Consider the following 20,000-nt stretch of genomic DNA (forward strand, 5'->3'; position numbering starts at 1 on the left):
TGCAGAGGTTGTGTGTGTGTGTGTGTGTGTGTGTGTGTGTGTGTGTGTGTGTGTGTGTGTGTGTGAGGACTTCATCTTCCTTTCACTAAGACTTGGACTTTCATTGTTGCTTGATTAGTGTTGCTGGAAAGTAACACTTTGTGGGATTCAAATGCATGTTGAGAGTTGAGATCAAAATAAGAAACAGGGCAAATATAAAACTTTTTTGTCACAAAATATCATACTTCTTTCAAACGCAATCTTGTCTTAAAGAAAATAACATGGTGTATTTTAGATACTGAATGAAACATTATTTTTCTGTGTTTTTAACTTTTTTTATATGAAAGAAAAATATTCTTCTGTGTTTTTGTATCTTTATCTTCCAGAAAAAGACCTACCAGTGTATTAAATGCCAAATGACGTTTGAGACGGAAAGGGAGATTCAGATTCACGTCGCTAATCACATGATCGGTGAGTGAGGCGCGGCTCTTCCACTCTGTTTGTGTTATACTCTTTTTTTTTTTTTTTTTTTTATACTCTAGTGTTTGTGTGATGAGTGTATGTCTGTGTTGATATTGCATTTTGGCTTCTGTGACTGTCTCCATGTTTTTTCTATTGGGTTAACACCGCAACCATTGCAATTGTGTTCTCCCCTCACACGTTTAATATAAACAATGGCAGATACAGCAGCTAGCCACATACACACACACACACACACACACACACACTCAGGTGGGAGACTGACAGGTGAAATGAAGAGCTCTTTTTGACTTGACTTTTGACTGCCTGGACCAGCTGCTATCCAATTTGCCACTTGGCTACACCTCTGGGGGTTGGATTACTTGACTTAGAAAACACTCCACATTACAGATAATACTTTATACATAAAGGGTAAAACTAGAGACATCTTTCAGGAACACAGTGACAAGTTTCAGATATTCACTCCTAACATTAAACACCTGGCTATTCACCACTAACAACATAGCTTGGCCTGGAAGAAGTCCAACGCCACATAGCATGTGATGCTCTGATGCTGCTGCAGGTATGGGGAGTTAACACTGACGAGAGGTTATCCATGATTTTATATACTGTATAATTTTAGTAGAAATTGTATTTTGGCTATCATCATTGTACTGGATTTTAAGGACTGAGGTTGTTAGAATATATACACATTTTATATAACTTTAGGTTTTTACAAAAGTTTAAGCCGCTTAAAGTTAAATTCCGTATTTGTGCTCAAAGTATACAGAAATGTAAGGCGGGGTTGCTAAGTAAAGATATGTACAGTGTATATACAATACCTAAGCCTTTGAATAACACACTCAGCGGGCAGCATGGTTTTCTGTGGTTGACTAGGACAACAAAAACACCCTGAGGTAGTGTTCTCTGCCTGGAACAATGTAATGCATGATAAAAAGCCAATGTATATTCTATGTGGATGACTAAGACATTGCACCATAAGTGTGTACCTATAGTTATTTTTATTTGTCTGGTCAGCTTCTTTTGCATGAAGTAGAATAATAACAAAATCAGAAAAGGTGTTACAGAATTGTTTGTGGGGTCAGCTGTTAAAGGTGGAGTTTGTTTAACTGAAAACTTCCTCTGTAGTTTAAAGTGTTCTTTTATGAGCTTCCCCTGTGCCAGTGTTTTGCGTTCGCTGCTCTTTGGTGCTTTAGCATCTCTGTTGTCATGGAGATTAACGAGGTGGACCTGCAAGTTTTTCTGAGCAACAAACGCTCTGCACTCCCCCACCCTCAGCCCCTCTCGCCAGACCTGACAGGCAATCCCACAGTCACTGATGTACTCTAAGGTGTGTGTGTGTGTGTGTGTGTGTGTAGCAGCTTGTATTTTCCATTGTATAACAGTAAGAACCTGTAGAAGTCAAAAGTCTTCTCACTCAAACACACACACACACACACACACACACACACACACACACACACACAGTCATACACTCTCTGTCCTACCATGCACACATAAAGGAATACACACTCACTAAGTAGAGCTGGGCGATATGGAGAAAATCTGATATTCTTAAACAAATACCTACATGACGACATTGCAACATTATTGTTGCTTAGACAATTGGTGCTTTTAGAAAATATTTGACCGATGAGATTTTAGATAAATAATTATAAATAATGTGGATACATTTAAGTTGGTAAATGCAAATAATAGAACAGCTAGAACAGTCTACGTTCAGAAAGTATTCAGTCTGTAAATTGTAAAGTGTACGTATGTATGTATGTATATATTTATATATTTTTATATATATATATATCATGATATTCAAAATCTACGATATCTTCCGTAGTTTTAGGATTGGGCAATATTTACCTTGCTTTTTTTTAACCTAATATCTTCACTGCATTTCTAAAGTAACTCCTCCTGTCCTTCTTTGCTTATGTCTTTTCCTTCTTTTTCCTGGATCCCCTAGACCCGCTTCTCACACACACACACACATACACACACACACACACAAATATGGCACAGGTTAATTAACATGCAAATTGTGTGAAAAGGTAGAACAGATTACTTACGAACTTGATGCAGATTATTTCTAAGTATTATGTATGTATGTATTATTACATTTCCTGCAACCCTACCCGCCCCCATCCATCCCAATCCAAAAGCAGATACTAAAGAGAAAGATCTTTGGTATATCTTTTTGGTGGTGCCAAATCCACGAGATCAAAAATAAGACGGTAATTTCATTTCATGTCATCTTTCATTTTCTTGAGCTCTGTTCTCTCCTCGCTTTAACATATGTCTTGTGTAATCAGATGGCCGTGCACAATTATGAATAAAATCTTAGAAGTTGAATACTTCCATTAAGTAGTATTCCATTGTCCTATTGACTAACTCAAATGCAATTGTTCTCCACTGGTAGACAAAATTGGGATATAGTGTATCTGGCTACAAGACAAGGTCTAATAGAGACACAATATGTGGCGGTGTGAAAGTGTTACCTTGTCAAATTCTTCTCCTTTTTTTTTCTTCTTTCAATTCTCCTCACCTTAATCGTCTTTTTTTTCATTTATGACAACCCCCATTATCACCTTTGGGAAGGTGTCACTGCCTGTCTACTAGTCTCATCAGGACACACGTGCATGTTTTACCATCAGCTCTCACATTCAATAACTCTGCCACTGGCAGGTGTGCTTGTGTCACTTCTGATATTCTCACATGGTTCAGTGAAACACCCTAAGGCATTAGAATAGCTCTCAGCCTGTCTGCCTGTTTGTGTGCCACTGAAAAATGTGCATGAAGAAGAAAATCTAAAAAAGCATTAAACATGAAGAAAGCTGCCTCCCATTCAGTCCATGATCACAACACGTTTCGACTGGTCAAGGGGACAGAGAGGAGGGAGTTTGGCTTATCGAGGCCAGTATTGTGATTGTCACATTGCTCCATGGGTAATACATGGTGCACCCTATGGTCCTGTTAATTACGCTGTCAGATAGAGACAGAGAGACAACATTCAAGCAGATAAAGAAAGAGAGGGTCAAAGTGAGAAGTCTAAAAAGGAATCTATAGCGCTGAAGAGGAATCATCACAAGTTTCACTGCTCCACCATTAGGTGCAGTTAGTTTTTATCAAAACATATTTACTAATTGCCTTTAATTAGTTTCAGAGGCAGTGGTATTACACGTACGTGTCACCAATATCATAAAATAAAAGCCTGTTGATATATTCAGACAATTTCAGACAATGTTGGAAGTGGCTTATTTGTTTCTCAGGAAACAAATAATGATGGCAGTGGATTTCAGGGAACACTTATTCTGGTCAAGTGTTGGTCTTGTTGGTCAATTGGATTATTTTGTATAGGAGCTTTTCTCAGCCATATCCATTTCTTTACATACAGTATAGAACACTGTATACATATTGAAAATACAGTTAAAAAAAAGGAAAAAAGAAGGAGGAAAGATTGAATTCCACAGAAGTCCTTGTCCCTGGAGATGTGGATTTTTTGTCTGCTTGCAGCTCAGTATTTAACAGTCCACTGCTTGTTGATGCCATCATGGGAGGTGGTGACCAGAGTGTGCTCATTGACCCAGGCCAGGCCAATAACATGGTGCAACCAGAGGACAGAGAGGACATTGCTGTCCCCAGTCAGATTAGCTAATTTTAACAAAAGAAGAACCGCACACGCTCATGTCTGTGTGTCTGTGGCCCAATGAAATCACCTGTACCATCCAATATATCTTTTGCTTTTTTTCCTCTATATCATCCTCTCCTTGGTTTGGCATGTTCTAAGGAATGCAGTAGTTCCCTATTTTGTAATGTGCGGTTTAGTTTTTTTAGCATACCTTCTCAGTTTTTCCTTTGTAACATTCTGCCCCCTCTTCTCATTGAATGTACTGTATATGTGTAGTTGTTTCTATGTGTGCATTTCTCCTTGGACCACGCCGCAGCAATTTTTGGCAAGCTTTTGTTTTCTGCTGTGCAGCTTCACATCATGAAGAACTAAGTGTGTGTGTGTGTGTGTGTGTGTGTGTATGTGTGTGTGTGTGTGTGTGTGTGTGTGTGTGTGTGTGTGTGTTTTAATACAGTATGTTGTCCAGTGTGACCTGTATGTAATCAAACGGCAGCTTCCACCCCCAATACTCCTACCTGTCCCTGTTGAGATGTTGAATGAAGATCACGTTAAACACTTGCAGTCATGTAACGGCACCAAAAAGCAGGTGAACTGTGACATCCAGCTTGTGGTTTTAAAGCAAACCACAAAAATAAACACTGATATGTTATACCTTACAAATTATACCAATGCAAGGTGATAAACAAATCCTGACTGGGACCTACTTAATTACTTAAGGGGTGACTAAATAGAATGTGTTCACTTTGCAAAAGTATCCTCCTTCTGAAAGATCTCAAATTCAAAGTCTTTGTGAGGACCAGACACACACACACACAAACACACACACACACACAAACACACACACGCACACAAACACAGACACACATCCCTAAATAAGGTCCTTGACAGCATGTTCTGAGTGTTGCATGCAGCCACTAATGCTTTACTAATCACCTTGGTCTAGATTTCACAGCATGAGGCCTCACTTCTCAAACACATGTAGACACACATACTCACTCACTTTCTCTCTCTCTCTCTCTCTCTCACTCACACACACACACACACACACACACACACACACACACACACACACACAACCAAATGTACACTGTGTGTCTTCACCAAACACATCCTGAAAGTGCGCATAAAGAGCCACACACAGCATGCTATCTCCCCTTTCCATTGGCCAATCTCCAATTAGCTTACTGACTGCAGCCCTTATTTTGATCTGACATTATACACCATTATCTCTCTCACTGTCACTCTCTCTCTCTCCCTCTCTCTCCCTCTTTTAATACTTTTGGTTAAATGTCCTGCCCCAACATCCTTCTTTCACAAACTCTCCTCCCTCTTTTTGTTTACCTCCTTTCTGTCACTAAGAAGTCGGCTTTACTTCTTAATTATACGTCTGCATTAGGTGTCGCCGTAGTTATGCCGTAGCTACTGAGAGTGTGGGAAGTATTCTACAGTTTTAGGCCCTACTAGCACCACAGAACTAAACAATAATGTTATATTAAGTAGGTTTACATTTTCTGACTTTCACGTGGTATTCATTTCTTGTCAAACAGAAGTTGTCTACGATTCAATTGAGGAGAAATGTCTCTTCTCCAAACCCGTTTATTTTGTGTTCACTATCAAGTTATAAATCAACTTTTTTCTACCCCCACTCACACCACGTTCACACTACGTATTACTAACCCTGCCCATTCTCTCCTCCGCTCTCCCCCCCCCACCTGTCTATTGGATGGCCCGTAGAAGAGCCCACCTGTCGGCCAGGTTTGTCCCCTTTCTGTCTCCTTAGCTCGCACTATGAGCAAGGCAGCATTGTGCTGTCTCACTGCCTGCCCATCAGCATTTCATTCTCCTGAATTTTTTTTAATCTGCATATATATATATATATATATATATATATGAGAGAGAGAGAGAGATGAAAACAAGATATTGGCAAATCCCATATTGTCAGCAACTATGTGTAAAAGCCACATTGCATGATGTGCAGTAACTTAGAAACAGCTTAACTATCACGCAAAAAGTCGCGCTATTTTCTGAAAAATGATTGTGCATAATAAAAACTAATAAAAAAACTCTCTTACACTGTATCCCTTCGGGATGATTTTTAATTTACCACATTTAAGCCAGATCTTTGAACAATTACCCCTCACCTTACATCCTCATTCACCCCAAACCCTGCTGCTAGCTGCATGCTTCATTGTTTTTCCCTCCACTACACACCCCACACACGCACGCACATGCACGCACGCACGCGCAGATGCCTTTGAGGTATCGAGTGGCCACTCACCTGGATCTAAGTGCTCCCTGTGGAGTGTTGTGGTTAATGATGTGTCCTCAGCATGAGCTTTACTTACCTATTTACATCAATGCACTCTAATAGTGTTAGGTAGCCTTCCCTATTAGCATTCATACTTTTTAAACATTGTTCTTGTTGGCCAGATACTTGCACACAGCCTGGGTCGGTATCAGTTCACTCTGATCTTTATATCTTTTTTTCTTAAATGTCTCTGAATGAAGTTAGGTAGGCCTACTTTAGACCAGTATCACGAGCACTTTCACTTTTCAATTTCACCTCAGCAGACCAAAAACTGTGTGGAGTAAAGCATTAAATGAACTCCGTTCACTTTAATTTTGTTTCTTGAGGTTGCACCAATCTGCCAATTCAGAATAGTCATTCTGCATTCAGCCTGTCTATTAGCCTGCAGTCAAATCTGTGATGCGCTTGACTAGTAATGTCGGTCTGCTGTCTAAGCAGCGGCCCCTAGGGCTGCTGTGTGTCCGTGCACACAGCTCTCTGTGCTTCCTAGTGCCCCTCCACTCCCTTCTCCCTTTCTTCCCCCTTTTTTTTTGACACACACACACAGGCAAACATACACACACAGACAGACACACACACACACACACACCTATCTGTTTGTATGTGCATGTGGTAGTACGCAGGGTCTGGTGTGGTTACTTTGTGTCACTGAAGACTTAATGAGGCGAATAAGAAGCTTTTAGAGTCAATGGAGGTGGATAATGTTGTTTAGGGTTCACGTGTGTGTGTGTGTGTGTGTGTGTGTGTGTGTGTGTGTGTGTGTGTGTGTGTGTGTGTCCTTGCCACCGGCCAGCAACATTGTTGTTCTCTTCTGCCCTGCTGCACCTGATATAATAAGCTGCAGACTCCATAATCTGTGTTGTTGGTGTGTGATTGTGTCTGTTCTAATTCTCTGGACTGAAGAAAGCGCTCCACCTTTGTTTTCGGGTCATACCGGAAACTGATGTCATAGCGTAGCATTTCACAAATATGAGAGTGAACAGGAGAATTTCAATATTTCCCTGAACTGAAAGTATGTTGAAGTCGACGGCTTGTCAAACAGTCTAAAAAAAACGCTATGAAGTACTGCCGGAAAACTGCTTATCCTGTCCCAGGCAAGTGTCCTTTCTGGAAGACTTTTTAGCTCCACAGGCGATGACATCTCCTCAGAGGACTGTGCTTAACTTTAAGTTCCGTATGGAAAATCGGAAGTAGTAAAGGCTGTTCGCACACCCGTCACTCACCCAGCATCTCCTATCAAACACATTGGTACTGACAATACTAATACTAGTGCTGCGAGTGCTTGTAATGTTACTATTATTGGTAAAGCCATGCTTTATTGGCATGACATGGAAAGACATACTGTATGAGTAGCCAAAGCAAAGAAGAGCAACAAAACAGAAAACAATGGTCATTTTAATATAAGCTGGTGTTGTAAGAAACTTAAGGATCATTATTACATTATTACATATAAAATAGTCATATAGTGTATTGTGTATGCTGCGTATAGCAGACAATTTAGTAAAGAATTAAAAGAAAATGTATTTCATTATTATTTTTTAATTATTTATAGTACTAACAGTAAATCTGTTATCTGTTACAAAACCAAATTATTTCAAAAAGTAGACAAACAATCTCTATTTGAATGGCCAAGTGCTGAATGCAGTCACTATAAAGCAAGTTATTCTCACCATTTGTATACAGCAGAGTCTTGCATACCTGACATTAATTATGTTACTTCATGGAAAATGTACATTTAATCTTCCACATTCTTCCCAATAGAGTGTTGATATTTTGGCATTTCGACGCCCTCTCCTGACTCACATATTGGTTCATGTTGTCATGAAAAAAGCTTCAGTTAGTTCAATGTAATGTTTACCTAATGGGAGTGATAAAAAAAAGATTCAAAAGCAGATCTACTGAGCAGGATGGTGGTCTGCACTGTGATGGTATGAACATAGGAACAGATGACAGCACATCCCCCTCCTCCTGTCTTCCGTCCCTCCCTCCATCCTTCGCTACGTCCCTGCCCTCCTCCCTCCCTCCCTCCCTCCCTCGCCACCTGGAGCCAGCGAGCCGTGACACCAGAGGGAGGGAGGGAGTGATGATGAAGAGACAAGGGATTAGAGAGAGAGAGGGGGAGAGAGCTAGATGAAGGAGAGAGGAAGGATGGGAGGATGAAAGATGAGAGGGGGCATATATAGGCATATGTAAATAAAAGAAGATAAAAGAATCTGTGTCTGTCATGAAATAGATTTATCTTAATGTAATAGAAGTTAAAAAAGGAAATTATAATTCTTCCTGCCATATTCTAACGAGAAAAATAAAATGACAACAGTACATATTGTAATCATTTTTAAATACTTAACCTTAATTCATTCAGGGAATTTGAATATGTCGGATCTTATTTCAGCATCACTCTGCTTCACATTTACACATTTACATACGCATTATCCTAACTAGAACCTCTCCAGTATAACCTTAGGCCTATCTTCGGTAACTAGTGTTTTAATGCTAAAAATACCCTATGTCAACAAAAGTGAGAATGGAAGACAAGTTTAAATCTAGTGCATGCATTTCTGACCTCCAAGCAAGAAGAACAAAACAAAATGTGCTTGCCTGTAATCTGTGTAGAAGTGCTCAGTTTGAATTAGGGGTTGATTTATCTGTGTAACACTCTCATAAAACCAATAATTCATTAGCAGAGTCTTATTTACTCGCCATTTATTGTTCATTACTTGACATTTTCCCTCCTTCTCTGTCATCATTTATTCTATATATTTCTCTGACCTCTGACACCCCTAAAAGAAAGCAGTCCCTTTCATAACCAGCCATTGTCTTTTTTTTTTCATCGACTGTGTAGGAATACACTGACACAATTGTTAGTGTTTGTGTGTGTGTTTTGTAGGCTAGGAGCATGGTGGGCCCCTGGAGAGCTCATTTTGTCGTCTTCTCGCTTGATTTACCTTCTACTTCTTACCAGTCATTACAAGCTGTTTGGAAACCTAATAGGACACATTAACAAATAGACTGGGAGAGACCCAATCCGGATAGGCATCAGAACACCGTGTGTGTGTGTGTGTGTGTGTGTGTGTGTGTGTGTGTGTGTGTGTGTGTGTGTGTGTGTGTGTGTGTGTGTGTGTGTCAGAGAGAGAGAATGCATTTGTGTGTCATGTTCATGATTGCCTGTGAGAATATTCGTACACGCAACATCAGCTATCTTAACTCATGTATAGAAGTTGTCTGCTTTGTGTGAGTGATGTCTTTATTAGCCATCTCTAGGTAGGTAAGTAGGTAGGTAGGTGTATGTGTGTGTGTGAGATTGTGTGTGTGTGTGTGTGTGTGTGTGTGTTTGTATGTGTGGTGGGTGGCCAAAGATGAAGGCAATATACTATACTGTACCTGAAACCTCCCTTTGCATTCCCCTCTTCTCTCTCTTTCTTGCTCTTTCTCTCTCTTTCAACCCGTCCAGGTGTGGCTGCACCAGCTGCTAAAGAGAACAGGACAATTACACACTCACACACTAACATACACACTCTATCTCTGCTGGCTAATTGTCACAAGACAAACAAGGCGCTTTGCCTTTATGCGCTTCATAAACAGGGGCCAAGCAACAATTAACTCCCTGCTTAATTCACTAACTATTTTGAATTCATTTTCTCCTGTGACAGGCACATCTGTCACAGCTGGTAGCGAGTGAGAGTCTGTGAGGGAGAGAGCTTGGGCCTGTATGGTAATGCATCAGGTTGTGGTTTTGATAACAAGACTGTACTACTGTATTCGTGTATGATATGTATGAAGTGTGAAAGGTTAAAACCGTGTTATGTATGTTTCTGTATTTGTTTGTGAGCATACTTTACACTTTCAAACCATCATGATGATTCGGATCCGCTCTAAAATGTAATTGGTAGTGAACTTCCCTTTAATGAAGTTAAATATTTCGGTATTCATCCTCGGCTAGTAAATGTTTTGGGACTAGTAGAAAATATATATTTTTTTGCCCTCATTGAGTTCAATCCATGTATGTAAAAAATGTGAATACATAAACAGAGCGGAACACACATAAAACAGTGTAAAGTCTATTCAAATGTATGCAGTATGAAATAATATAACCAATACAAAAAGGGCTATATATGGAATAGGAGGAATAATCAGAAACTAAAGAAAGCAGATTTGTGAGCGTGACATAATGGGATAGAGGAAAGCATTATGGAGTAAAGAAGGGGCCGACACACAAACGCCAGAAAAAAAAAGTGGTACTGTACATCACCAGAATGTAAGTGAGAAAATTGAGACTTCCAGGAAATGAGCTGTTGACAGAAATAGTGGCAATTACAGATCAATTGAGTAGATTCATACTGACGGAAAGCAGTATGAGGGCAAACAGACCGATCCAGGGGAAGAATGTGCAGAGGACATGGACGGAAGAGGCAAGGGAGAAAGAGACAATTGAATGCAGATCAATAGAGGGAAATTAAGTCAGAGTGTGGGTGTGGATAGGGGGATCGGGTTGAATAAAGTGAGAGAGTGAGAGATGGAAGGAGAGTGTGTTGGAAGGGAGAGACAGAGAGAGAGACAGAGAGGATGAGAGCGATTTCTCTCAGATTTTGGCTCACGCTCAGTCCTCTTGCCGAGCAGCTGGACTTCATTAGTGGCTGGTGTTAATTACTGGGACTGTACACACACGTGTGCAGATAAGTGCACTCACAGAGGCACGTAAAACACACACTGATAGATGCACACACATACGCGCACACTCACACAGCCTGTGATTCAGGGTCACCTTGCTAGCCTTGTTTGAACCAGCAGAGAGAGGGGAGATGGTGCCAGACAGACAGAAAAACTGTCCGCTCTGGGAGTTTTATATGTCGGTGTATGGTTTTTATGAAGCTGGTAGATGGACAGGCGACACTGCTTTACTCAGTCAATGGTTGAACACAAACACATGGGTGTAGCTACCAAGAGCTGGAGAGAGCCAGACATATGGCAATAATAAAGTAGACAATTATAGAGAATATAATTTTGAACGCGGTTACCCTTGTTTCTCGATTTTTAAGAATTGAGTGTAAAACACTGAAGCCAGTCTGACGTAGTGAGAACCATGACTTTTTTTCTGAAGGACTGCAGTGGTGGTCACTAAGTACATTTACTCAGTACTAAGTGCTGTCCTTAGTACTAGGACTACAGAAAACCTCTTTTCTAGGTACAGATCCTTGCAAAAATCACATTATAGTCAATGAAAATGAGAATAATGATACATCATGACCATCGTGTTTTGTACACAAAATACATGGAGTTAATAAAACAAGATGATTTGTTATAAATCAGATAACCCAACAATATGCAGGCCTACAAGTACAGCTGAAATGACTAGCTGATTAATCACAATTTTTTTCAGCATGGCGTACTTTCACTATTCACATTTACCTGAAGATAATTATATATTTTTACTTAAATACAAATTTCAGTGCAGGACTTTTACTCATAACAGAGTATTTTTACAGTGTGGAGTTAGTTAATTTACTTAAGTAAACCATCTGAATACTTTTTCCCACCACTGAAGGACTTCCCAGCTGCACTGTTCATGATGCAGCTGTGAAAGTAAATGAATGACTCACTGCTTATTCACACTTTGAATTCTGAAGTAAACTCTAAAAAGCTAGACTCATCTAAACGAGTCTACACAATGAGTCTACACGCTTAACAAAAATGTAATGTGCCTTTTTAACTTTTATGACACAATCTTGACATTTTGTTGGTGTCCCAGTACAGCTGAGTTCCTGCTGTTCTGGCCAACCAGACACATTCCATCGGAGCAGAGCGTCTGAAATGCGGCTGAGACAAGAATCAGACGGGGTTACAGTGTGGGTGACTCCAACAACACACTGTGAAAGATTGAGTCAGTGCAATGCGATATGTACAGCCCACATGGATGTGATCATCATTTTCTGGATTCTTGCTTGACTGTAATCTGGCTTTGAATACACAGACCATGTGCTTGGCACACATACTGTATGTTTGGGCCGGTTGCCACTGGTGGTTCATTTACCGATCAAGTGGTTTTTGTTACACAAGCTGCTGGGGTGACAGACGGGGGATGAAACAAGACTTGCAGTGGAATATAAAATAAAATAATAATAATGAGTTGGCCCAAAGACAAACAAAACAAGCCCATGTATGTTTTAGTTCGGTGGTCTTGGTAAATCCAGACTTACAGATCCTGATTCTTCATCATGAGAAGGAGCAGTGAGCTCCACTTCTAGCTGTTTGATTCAGCAACGGACTAAAATCCTGTTTCAGTCCGGCCGTAGAATCCATTACCTGGAGAGAAAGGGAATATGGTTTAAAGACGAGCAACCACACAGCATGAGGCGGGATGCAAAGACATGCTGGGAGAGGTTGAAGGGTTTTCGTTGGCTCTTAATTACACGACAGAAGACAGGAGAAGGCAGGAGTGAGAGCGAGGAAGAGAGAAAGGTGGAAACAACGGTACACACGGTCGCTCTTATCTTTCGTTTCTAAACAGATGTCGACCAGGCTGTTCTGTTTATTGCAGTACAAAGGCCTTCTGACAAAAACACACACATACACACACAGCCCTGGACAAATTAATGCATTCTGGATTCAGTAATTTCCCAAGGTGCATTGCCCCCTCCCCGACCCCTCACAAGGTGACAAAGCAAGCCACAGTGGAGAGAATGTCTTCCTTTCTACCCGTCTTTCTTAAATCTATCTTCCCTTGTTTACTTTTTTCTTTCCTTCATTGCTTCTAGCTTGCGTGCTTTTATATAGTCTGTATGCGCATTTACTGTAAACAATATGCAATGTTCTGCCATACTGATAGATTGACATGTATCACACTAAGCTCTGTGAGGTATTTGATATTATCCCATTATTATATGTTATTAAGTGGGACCCATCAATCAACGTTTTAAAAGAATAATTGGCAGATTTCAGCTGAAACTTTGCCATTCATCCAGACCAGGAAGATCGAATTGACTGGGTCGTTTGATCAACCATGGAAAAAAGTCATTAAAGATCACAACACCGAATCTATTTGAATGTAAAAAAAAAATCAATCAGAGATGTGAACATTAAAAGGATCTGGAACCAGACATTATTGTTTTACTCATTTAAATCACTAAAATAAGTGCTATGTTATTTCTGCCAGGATCCAAGGTGCTACGCTTGATGCAATAAGTAACCTCCAAAGGCACATGTTTTGAACAGCTGAAGTTGTTGCAGTAGAACCAGCAACATTCACAATGTCCTACACAGCATAGAACAACTGAGCTGCAGCGCTCCATCAGGTGGGGGTATATCCTGTTTAGAGGCTTGGTAGTTGGATGACATGCTGTAGTTTAGTAGATTGGACACAAAGAGTTGGGCCGCTAACACAGAGTGAGCCCCCTCTCCACCCACAGCATTACAATAATTACAGTCATTATGCTAATATTGAACTGTCATTTCATGTGTTTTAGGGGGGGAAGTCATTTTCTGAATTAGGCCACTTTTCTTCCCTTAGTTTACTTTATTCCGCTCTCCTCCTGTGACCACTCTACTTTTCCATCAACGCTGTCTTCATCACATCTTCTATGTCCCTCTTCATCCTCGTATCTCTCCTGGATGAGACACTCACTTGTGAAGGAGCCAACCTGCTAATGGGGGATGGCAAGAAACAAAACTGGCCATGCCAAACACACGCACACACGCACACGCACATACACACGCACACACACACAGTATTGGTGTGTAATGACATGGACATCCGTCTGGAAATACTCATACTGAGAATCCTCTGCAGACACACACACACATGCAGACAGACACACACACACACACACACACACACACACAGACACACACACACACACACACACACACAGATACAGCAAACATTCCCAGGTACAGGCACACAAGCCTGCACACATCAGTGCATAGAAACACATTCACTCTAATGTATTCACATAACACTCTGTATGCTCCCGGCTGCATTGCTCCTGGTGCTCGGCTCCCTCTCTGCTCTGCACCGCGCCTCCTCCTCCTCCTCTTCGTCCTCCCCCCCACCACCTCCTTCTCCTTCTCCCAGTACATCTGGCACGCTCAGCTGCCGAGGAGCGCCATAATTATCCCGCCGGAGACGCACACACTCGCACACCCATACACACACTGCAACGAAAGCACAGACACACACTTGTCTTCGGCGATCCGCGCCGCTCCCTGCTGCTCTTCGTCACTACCGGGGCTTCATTAGAATGTGTGTGTGTGGATGTTTGTGTGTGTGTGGGTGGATGGATGGGTGTTGAAGCATGGTGCGTTTGGATGCTATCCAGATGTTTTTTCTTTATAGTTGAGGAGTCGGGCGTGTCCTAGATGCAACTGCCCTGCTCCTGTATGCTCAGTGTTTTGAGTTTGAATACTGACTGCCGCACATGTAATCTAGTTTCTCTATCCCCTTCTCCCGCTCTAGACATCAGTGTCCAGTCTAATTTAGCCATCATTCAGAAGACAGAAAGTGGGTAGCAAAGTATCACTATACGTCAGTCTGGGATGGAACTATGGCCACGATGTGTTGCAGAAAGGGAACGTGGATGCTGAGCCGCGCACCTACAAGTTATGGCTGTCTTTTCTTTGTTGCTAAGACAGTAAATCCCTCCTCTTTCTGTTAATTCTGTATTTTTCTTTAAATATAACTAGAATCAATTAATAAAAAGCATTTTCTCCTGGTAAGTAGGACTGTGCAGTTAAAAATGTAATCGTGATTACGATTTTGGCTGTAAATAATCACAAAAACAGAGTAATCGAAAAAAATATCAACACAGTATTTGTCCCTTTACGTTTTGCAAGTAAACTCGTATTTTCCTTGTGGTCTGAGTGAAAAAAAATAAGTAGAAACGGGAAAAGTATTGAGAGAAATTTGATTTGTTTTGCTGTTTTTTAACTTCAATAAATGCAACGTCTTTCCAAAAGTCAATGAGCGATTGCATTGAATAATCGTGATTTCCATATTGAACAAAAAATCATGATGGGAATTCTTTAATCGAGCAGCCCTACTAGTAGAAGTTACCAATAAAAGTTGAAAATATGAATGGAAAGGATAACTACTTGTCTCACAGTAATATAAACACATGTTAAAATAAGAAATGGACACATTCTCCACTCACACTTTTAGTTGCTCTGCAGTAGTAAGTGCAGAGATGTTTTAGTCTGCCTGGTGTCACATTGTAATTACATGTGAAGGAGAGGCTGAGGTTAGAGTGCTGCTACCTTCGGGGGGGGGGGGGGTACTCACATTGTGAATGAGTCAGTACAGTGTGATTGGCAGTAATTGTGTGTCAGTGTGTATTTATAGTATGATTGGCATTCTGTGTGTGTGTGTAGTCTCATTGTGCCCGCTGTGGCTGCTCAGAGTGCTACTGTAGGTTTGATGCCATGTGCCTTTTTGTGTCAGATTTCGCACCGAGCAACAAAGCAATTGAGCTTTGTAGAACGGGTCTGGAAATGCCTCCCACCTTTTATTTTCAGTCCAAGCTTTTACTGCCACAGTCCCACTGATGGGCGTTAAAGACCAATCAGGTGACAAGCTTTGACTCTGGCTGTACGTCACTGAGGAAATAAGCAACTTAAGCCCATTGATTGTGGTTTTTTCTCAACCAGCTACCTTCCACTTTTTCATTTGGTCAGAAATTACTGTAAAGCACTTCATAAAATGATGCGTAAGTCAAATGAAAATCACACAATTGTTTAAGGATTCTTAGAATATATAGATCTCTGTACTTAAGTCAAAATTATACTGTCTTCGTCCGCAAGGGTCGACTAGGGTCCGCGTGAGGTAATGTCGTCAGCAGAGGGTGCACGGACCACCCATTTGTTGTGACATGTTTGCAGTCACACCGCTGCAAGTGGTAGCTTAGCGATCTACTGCACGTGTGGAATGTGTCTTTCAAGCAGAAACACAATGCGTCCGTGGTGTCCGCAGCTGTCCATGTAAGAGTCCGTCTGCTAATATATTTGGGTCCTAAGTACAGTAGGTACAGTCAACTTCGTTTGGAATGTGCTAGTTAGTCACAATACCTCCCAGAGCTTCTTTTTACTTTCTCTTTCTTTCACTGTTCTATTTGTGAATAACAATAACATAAATTCAGACTACACATACACACACACACACACCCATTGAGACCATTGCTTTTAGTGGTGTTGGCATTGATCTCTGTTTTCCAACACTAAAGACATCCAAATATAGATCCACATATATGGGGACACAAATACCATTTCTATTGATTATATCACGTGCTAGTTACATTGGTAATACATCTGAGGAGGGACTATCTTCAACACAATGTGAATTCTCAATTCACATAATGAGAAGCTACAGGACCCCCCAACCCCCCCGTGCCTCACTGTCTTCATTGTCCGTCCACTTCCCCTACAGTAATAGGGTTACCCATGAGATCCACTGGATTGTGACACACACACACACACACACACACACACACACACACACACACACACACACACACACACACACACACACACACACACAATGCTACGGGCCTAGGTAGAGTTGTAATTTCCCCAGTGTTTCCCTGACCTGGAATATCTGACACTGTGACATCAGAAAAGAGAGGGAGTGTGTGTGTGCGTGTGTATATGGGGAGATGTGAAGTTTTGGGAGAGGGGGAGCAGAGAAGAGATTTGAAAAGCTTTTCTGTGTGTTGTTTTTTCTCCGTGAACAATGGGGCTGAACAGGACTAGCCGGGGCTTATGGGTAAATCACAAAAGATAGGGTTTATTACAAGGGCATACAGGACTAGCTTTAGCTTACCTACCAATTTAGTGCACCTGCAGTATACAAAGATGTGTGTTTTGACTGTATATATGAAGTCATTGTGATAAAACTGAAGCAGGGAAATAAAACCCAGTTTGGAAGAAAAAATAAATGCATTTGTATTTTGGTATGGTGCAGTCTCAAGTGTTTCTCTAGCCTTTTGACTGGTTGGTTTGATTTGACAGTTGCTCTAATGAAAATGTTAATATTCAGTAATGGAGAGAAAACTGAGACTTTCTTGGAAAGCATTGTAAGTAAGCAAAAGTGTATAGACTTTTTTTTTTAATTAAGCACTTATTGAAGAAAGTTATCCAAGAGGGAATGGGAATCCCATGCAAGGGCAGTGTTTGAACTGAAACATTGTCGTGACTTCCTATAGGGAAAAAACCATAAAGACACTGTATTGTATAGTTACCTCAACTTTGTGTTCAGGATTGTTTGGCAAATGTAAAATACCAATCATTGACTCAGTTTTAATTTTTCTTTTCACGTCTTTATTGGACTAATGCCATCATAATCACTATCCCTTTTTGTCAGCGTCAGCACTGTAGTGTCAGTCACTGTAAAGGCTGCAGACAGCGCTGGCTTCCTGACTTAAATTTGGACAAATGGCTGTCGGATCGATAGCTTCCCACCAGCAATATTTGGTATCAATGCATGTCCTCCTCATTACCACAGCAGGCTGCCCTCTCCATGGACCTGAATTATTCATACACACAAACGGGCACAAATCACACACACACACACACACACACACACACACACACACACACACACACAGAATACTGCATCAGAGACCTTTTGCTTTCTCTCTCCTTCCCTCTTATCCTTCTTTGGTTAACTTAAGCCCAGGGTAGAAGAGTAGTAGACCAGCCCTGCCTCTCTCTTTCTCTCTCTCTCTCTCTCTCTCTCTCTCTCTCTCTCTCTCTCTCTCTCTCTCTCTCCTTTTTTAAACTCTTGTTCAACCAGGTGCTTACTCATTGATACTTGCCTTGCTCAGCACATCTTCCTGGCTGCGTGTTGTTACTTTTTAAAGTTTCTAATTATGCCCGTTAGACAAACTGAAACCGACTGATTCAAAAGTGATTCTGTTTAAAGTTGTCTATATTACTTTATTTTCCCCACAGCAAAATGGGTTTGTAGTTTGTTAAACTAAACTTTTTGATGAGCCTTTTAACCAACACCCCAGTAAGGAAACTAATGAAACGTCTATGATTTATTATAAGCTAAATTGCCTGTGACGGGGACCCACTTATCGGCCTGTCAAACAGAGATATGATGCCATTCAATATCACAATATTAATGTACCAAAACATACACAATATGAAACAACCCAACATGGAACAACCTTTAGAGAGGCTACCCTGTGATTGGACTGAAGAGGGTATTCGTGAAAGCTTAGTTTTCACTTCCGGATCCTACCTTATAGGTCTGTCATCGGTCATTCTTTTGATGTAATCAAACACAAAGGACCTGCTCGACACCTTGTGCAATTATTGTGGCAGCAATCCTCTACTCCTGTAATATTGATCATAAAGTTTAACAGCCTGGTGTTATTGTAGCTCTCAGACACTTAATGTTGTCTGATAATGGTTTGTAATGATTGTGTGTGTGTGTGTGTGTGTGTGTGTGTGTGTGTGTGTGTGTGTGTGTGTGTGTGTGTGTGTGTGTGTGTGTGTGTGTGTGTGTGTGTGTGTGTGTGTTGTCTCTTTATTCCAATCCCGTCCGCTTTGCAACAGTAAGGACATATGGGATCATTGTTAAATACAGAATACATAAAAACTGCTGTTACTCTGCTTCAGCACACACCTGTTCACACACACGCACACACACACACACACACAGCACCACTTCAGTTTACTATTCTGCTGTAGTTAAAATGTTTGTTTGCATGCTATATCATAATGGGTGTGTGTGGGTTAAAAAAATGTCACATGCTTTGTGCCAAGAGTGACCATGATACACACACGCACACACACGCTATACACACACCATACATTTGTAGCACGGCTCCCAACACAGGGTTCATTTCCGACCAGATGTTAAGAGTGCTCTTACTGTAATTAATCTGATCCCCGTCCCTATGCGTGTGTTTTGTGTGTGTCTGAGGGAGGGAGGGACTATTGTGTATGTTCCAGGATTCAGTTTAATATACAGTATTTAAGTGTACTTGGAAGCGTTGGCCGGTAATACAATATACTGCAGGGTCTTAAAAATAGCAGCGGTATGACTTTCAAAACCGTCATAAAAAAAAGAAAAGAAATGCACTTATATATTGGAGACAAGGATTAAATATTAAATAGAATTTCATACTTAAAAATGCTTATGTGTGGTTGTCATCACGTGTGGAGGAGGGTGGGGTGAAGAACACGACTTGTGCAGTTTGGCAGCCTTTGGGGTTCCGACCTAATAAGAAAGAGAGGTGTTTTAGTATTAGTGATTGGTATTCAGTTTCTGAACGGTGTAGGCACAAGCCAAAGGTTTGGTGACACCGTCTGAGCCTTAGTCAGCATTTTCAATTAGTCACGGTAATACCGTATACCGGGGTAAAATGGGCAGAAGGTTTGACGGTATCAAAATGTGGATATCGCCCAACTCTATTCCTTGGAAAACAAAAAGAACATACTGTACCTACTTGAAAGAAATACAAGAAAGTAAGATATTGTTTCTGCTTTTTCATGCAGAATAGGTGAGAACTAACAGAGTGAAGAGTGTAACATGTTATAATACTTCATCTACATTAGCTCTTCATTCATTGTTGCAGTATTATATTTAAGTTGTTGTAACGGTGTTACTATGAAACATTG

The 20,000-nt window shown here is 40.8% G+C and overlaps 1 protein-coding gene across 4 annotated transcripts in view; it reads left to right on the plus strand.

Moving 5' to 3' along the window:
• Window positions 1-20,000, plus strand: part of znf423 (zinc finger protein 423) — a 147,306-nt gene that overhangs the window by 78,879 nt on the left and 48,427 nt on the right. For 2 of the 4 annotated variants that reach the window (XM_034878140.1, XM_034878142.1), the window contains exons 18-19: window positions 366-450; window positions 5,813-5,833. In XM_034878140.1, the coding sequence (XP_034734031.1) occupies window positions 366-450; window positions 5,813-5,833 (106 nt within the window). The remainder of the gene's footprint in view (window positions 1-365; window positions 451-5,812; window positions 5,834-20,000) is intronic. The other 2 variants (XM_034878141.1, XM_034878143.1) reach the window with 1 other exon arrangement.

Source organism: Etheostoma cragini, chromosome 8 (genome assembly GCF_013103735.1).
Source record: "Etheostoma cragini isolate CJK2018 chromosome 8, CSU_Ecrag_1.0, whole genome shotgun sequence".
NCBI lineage: Eukaryota > Metazoa > Chordata > Actinopteri > Perciformes > Percidae > Etheostoma > Etheostoma cragini.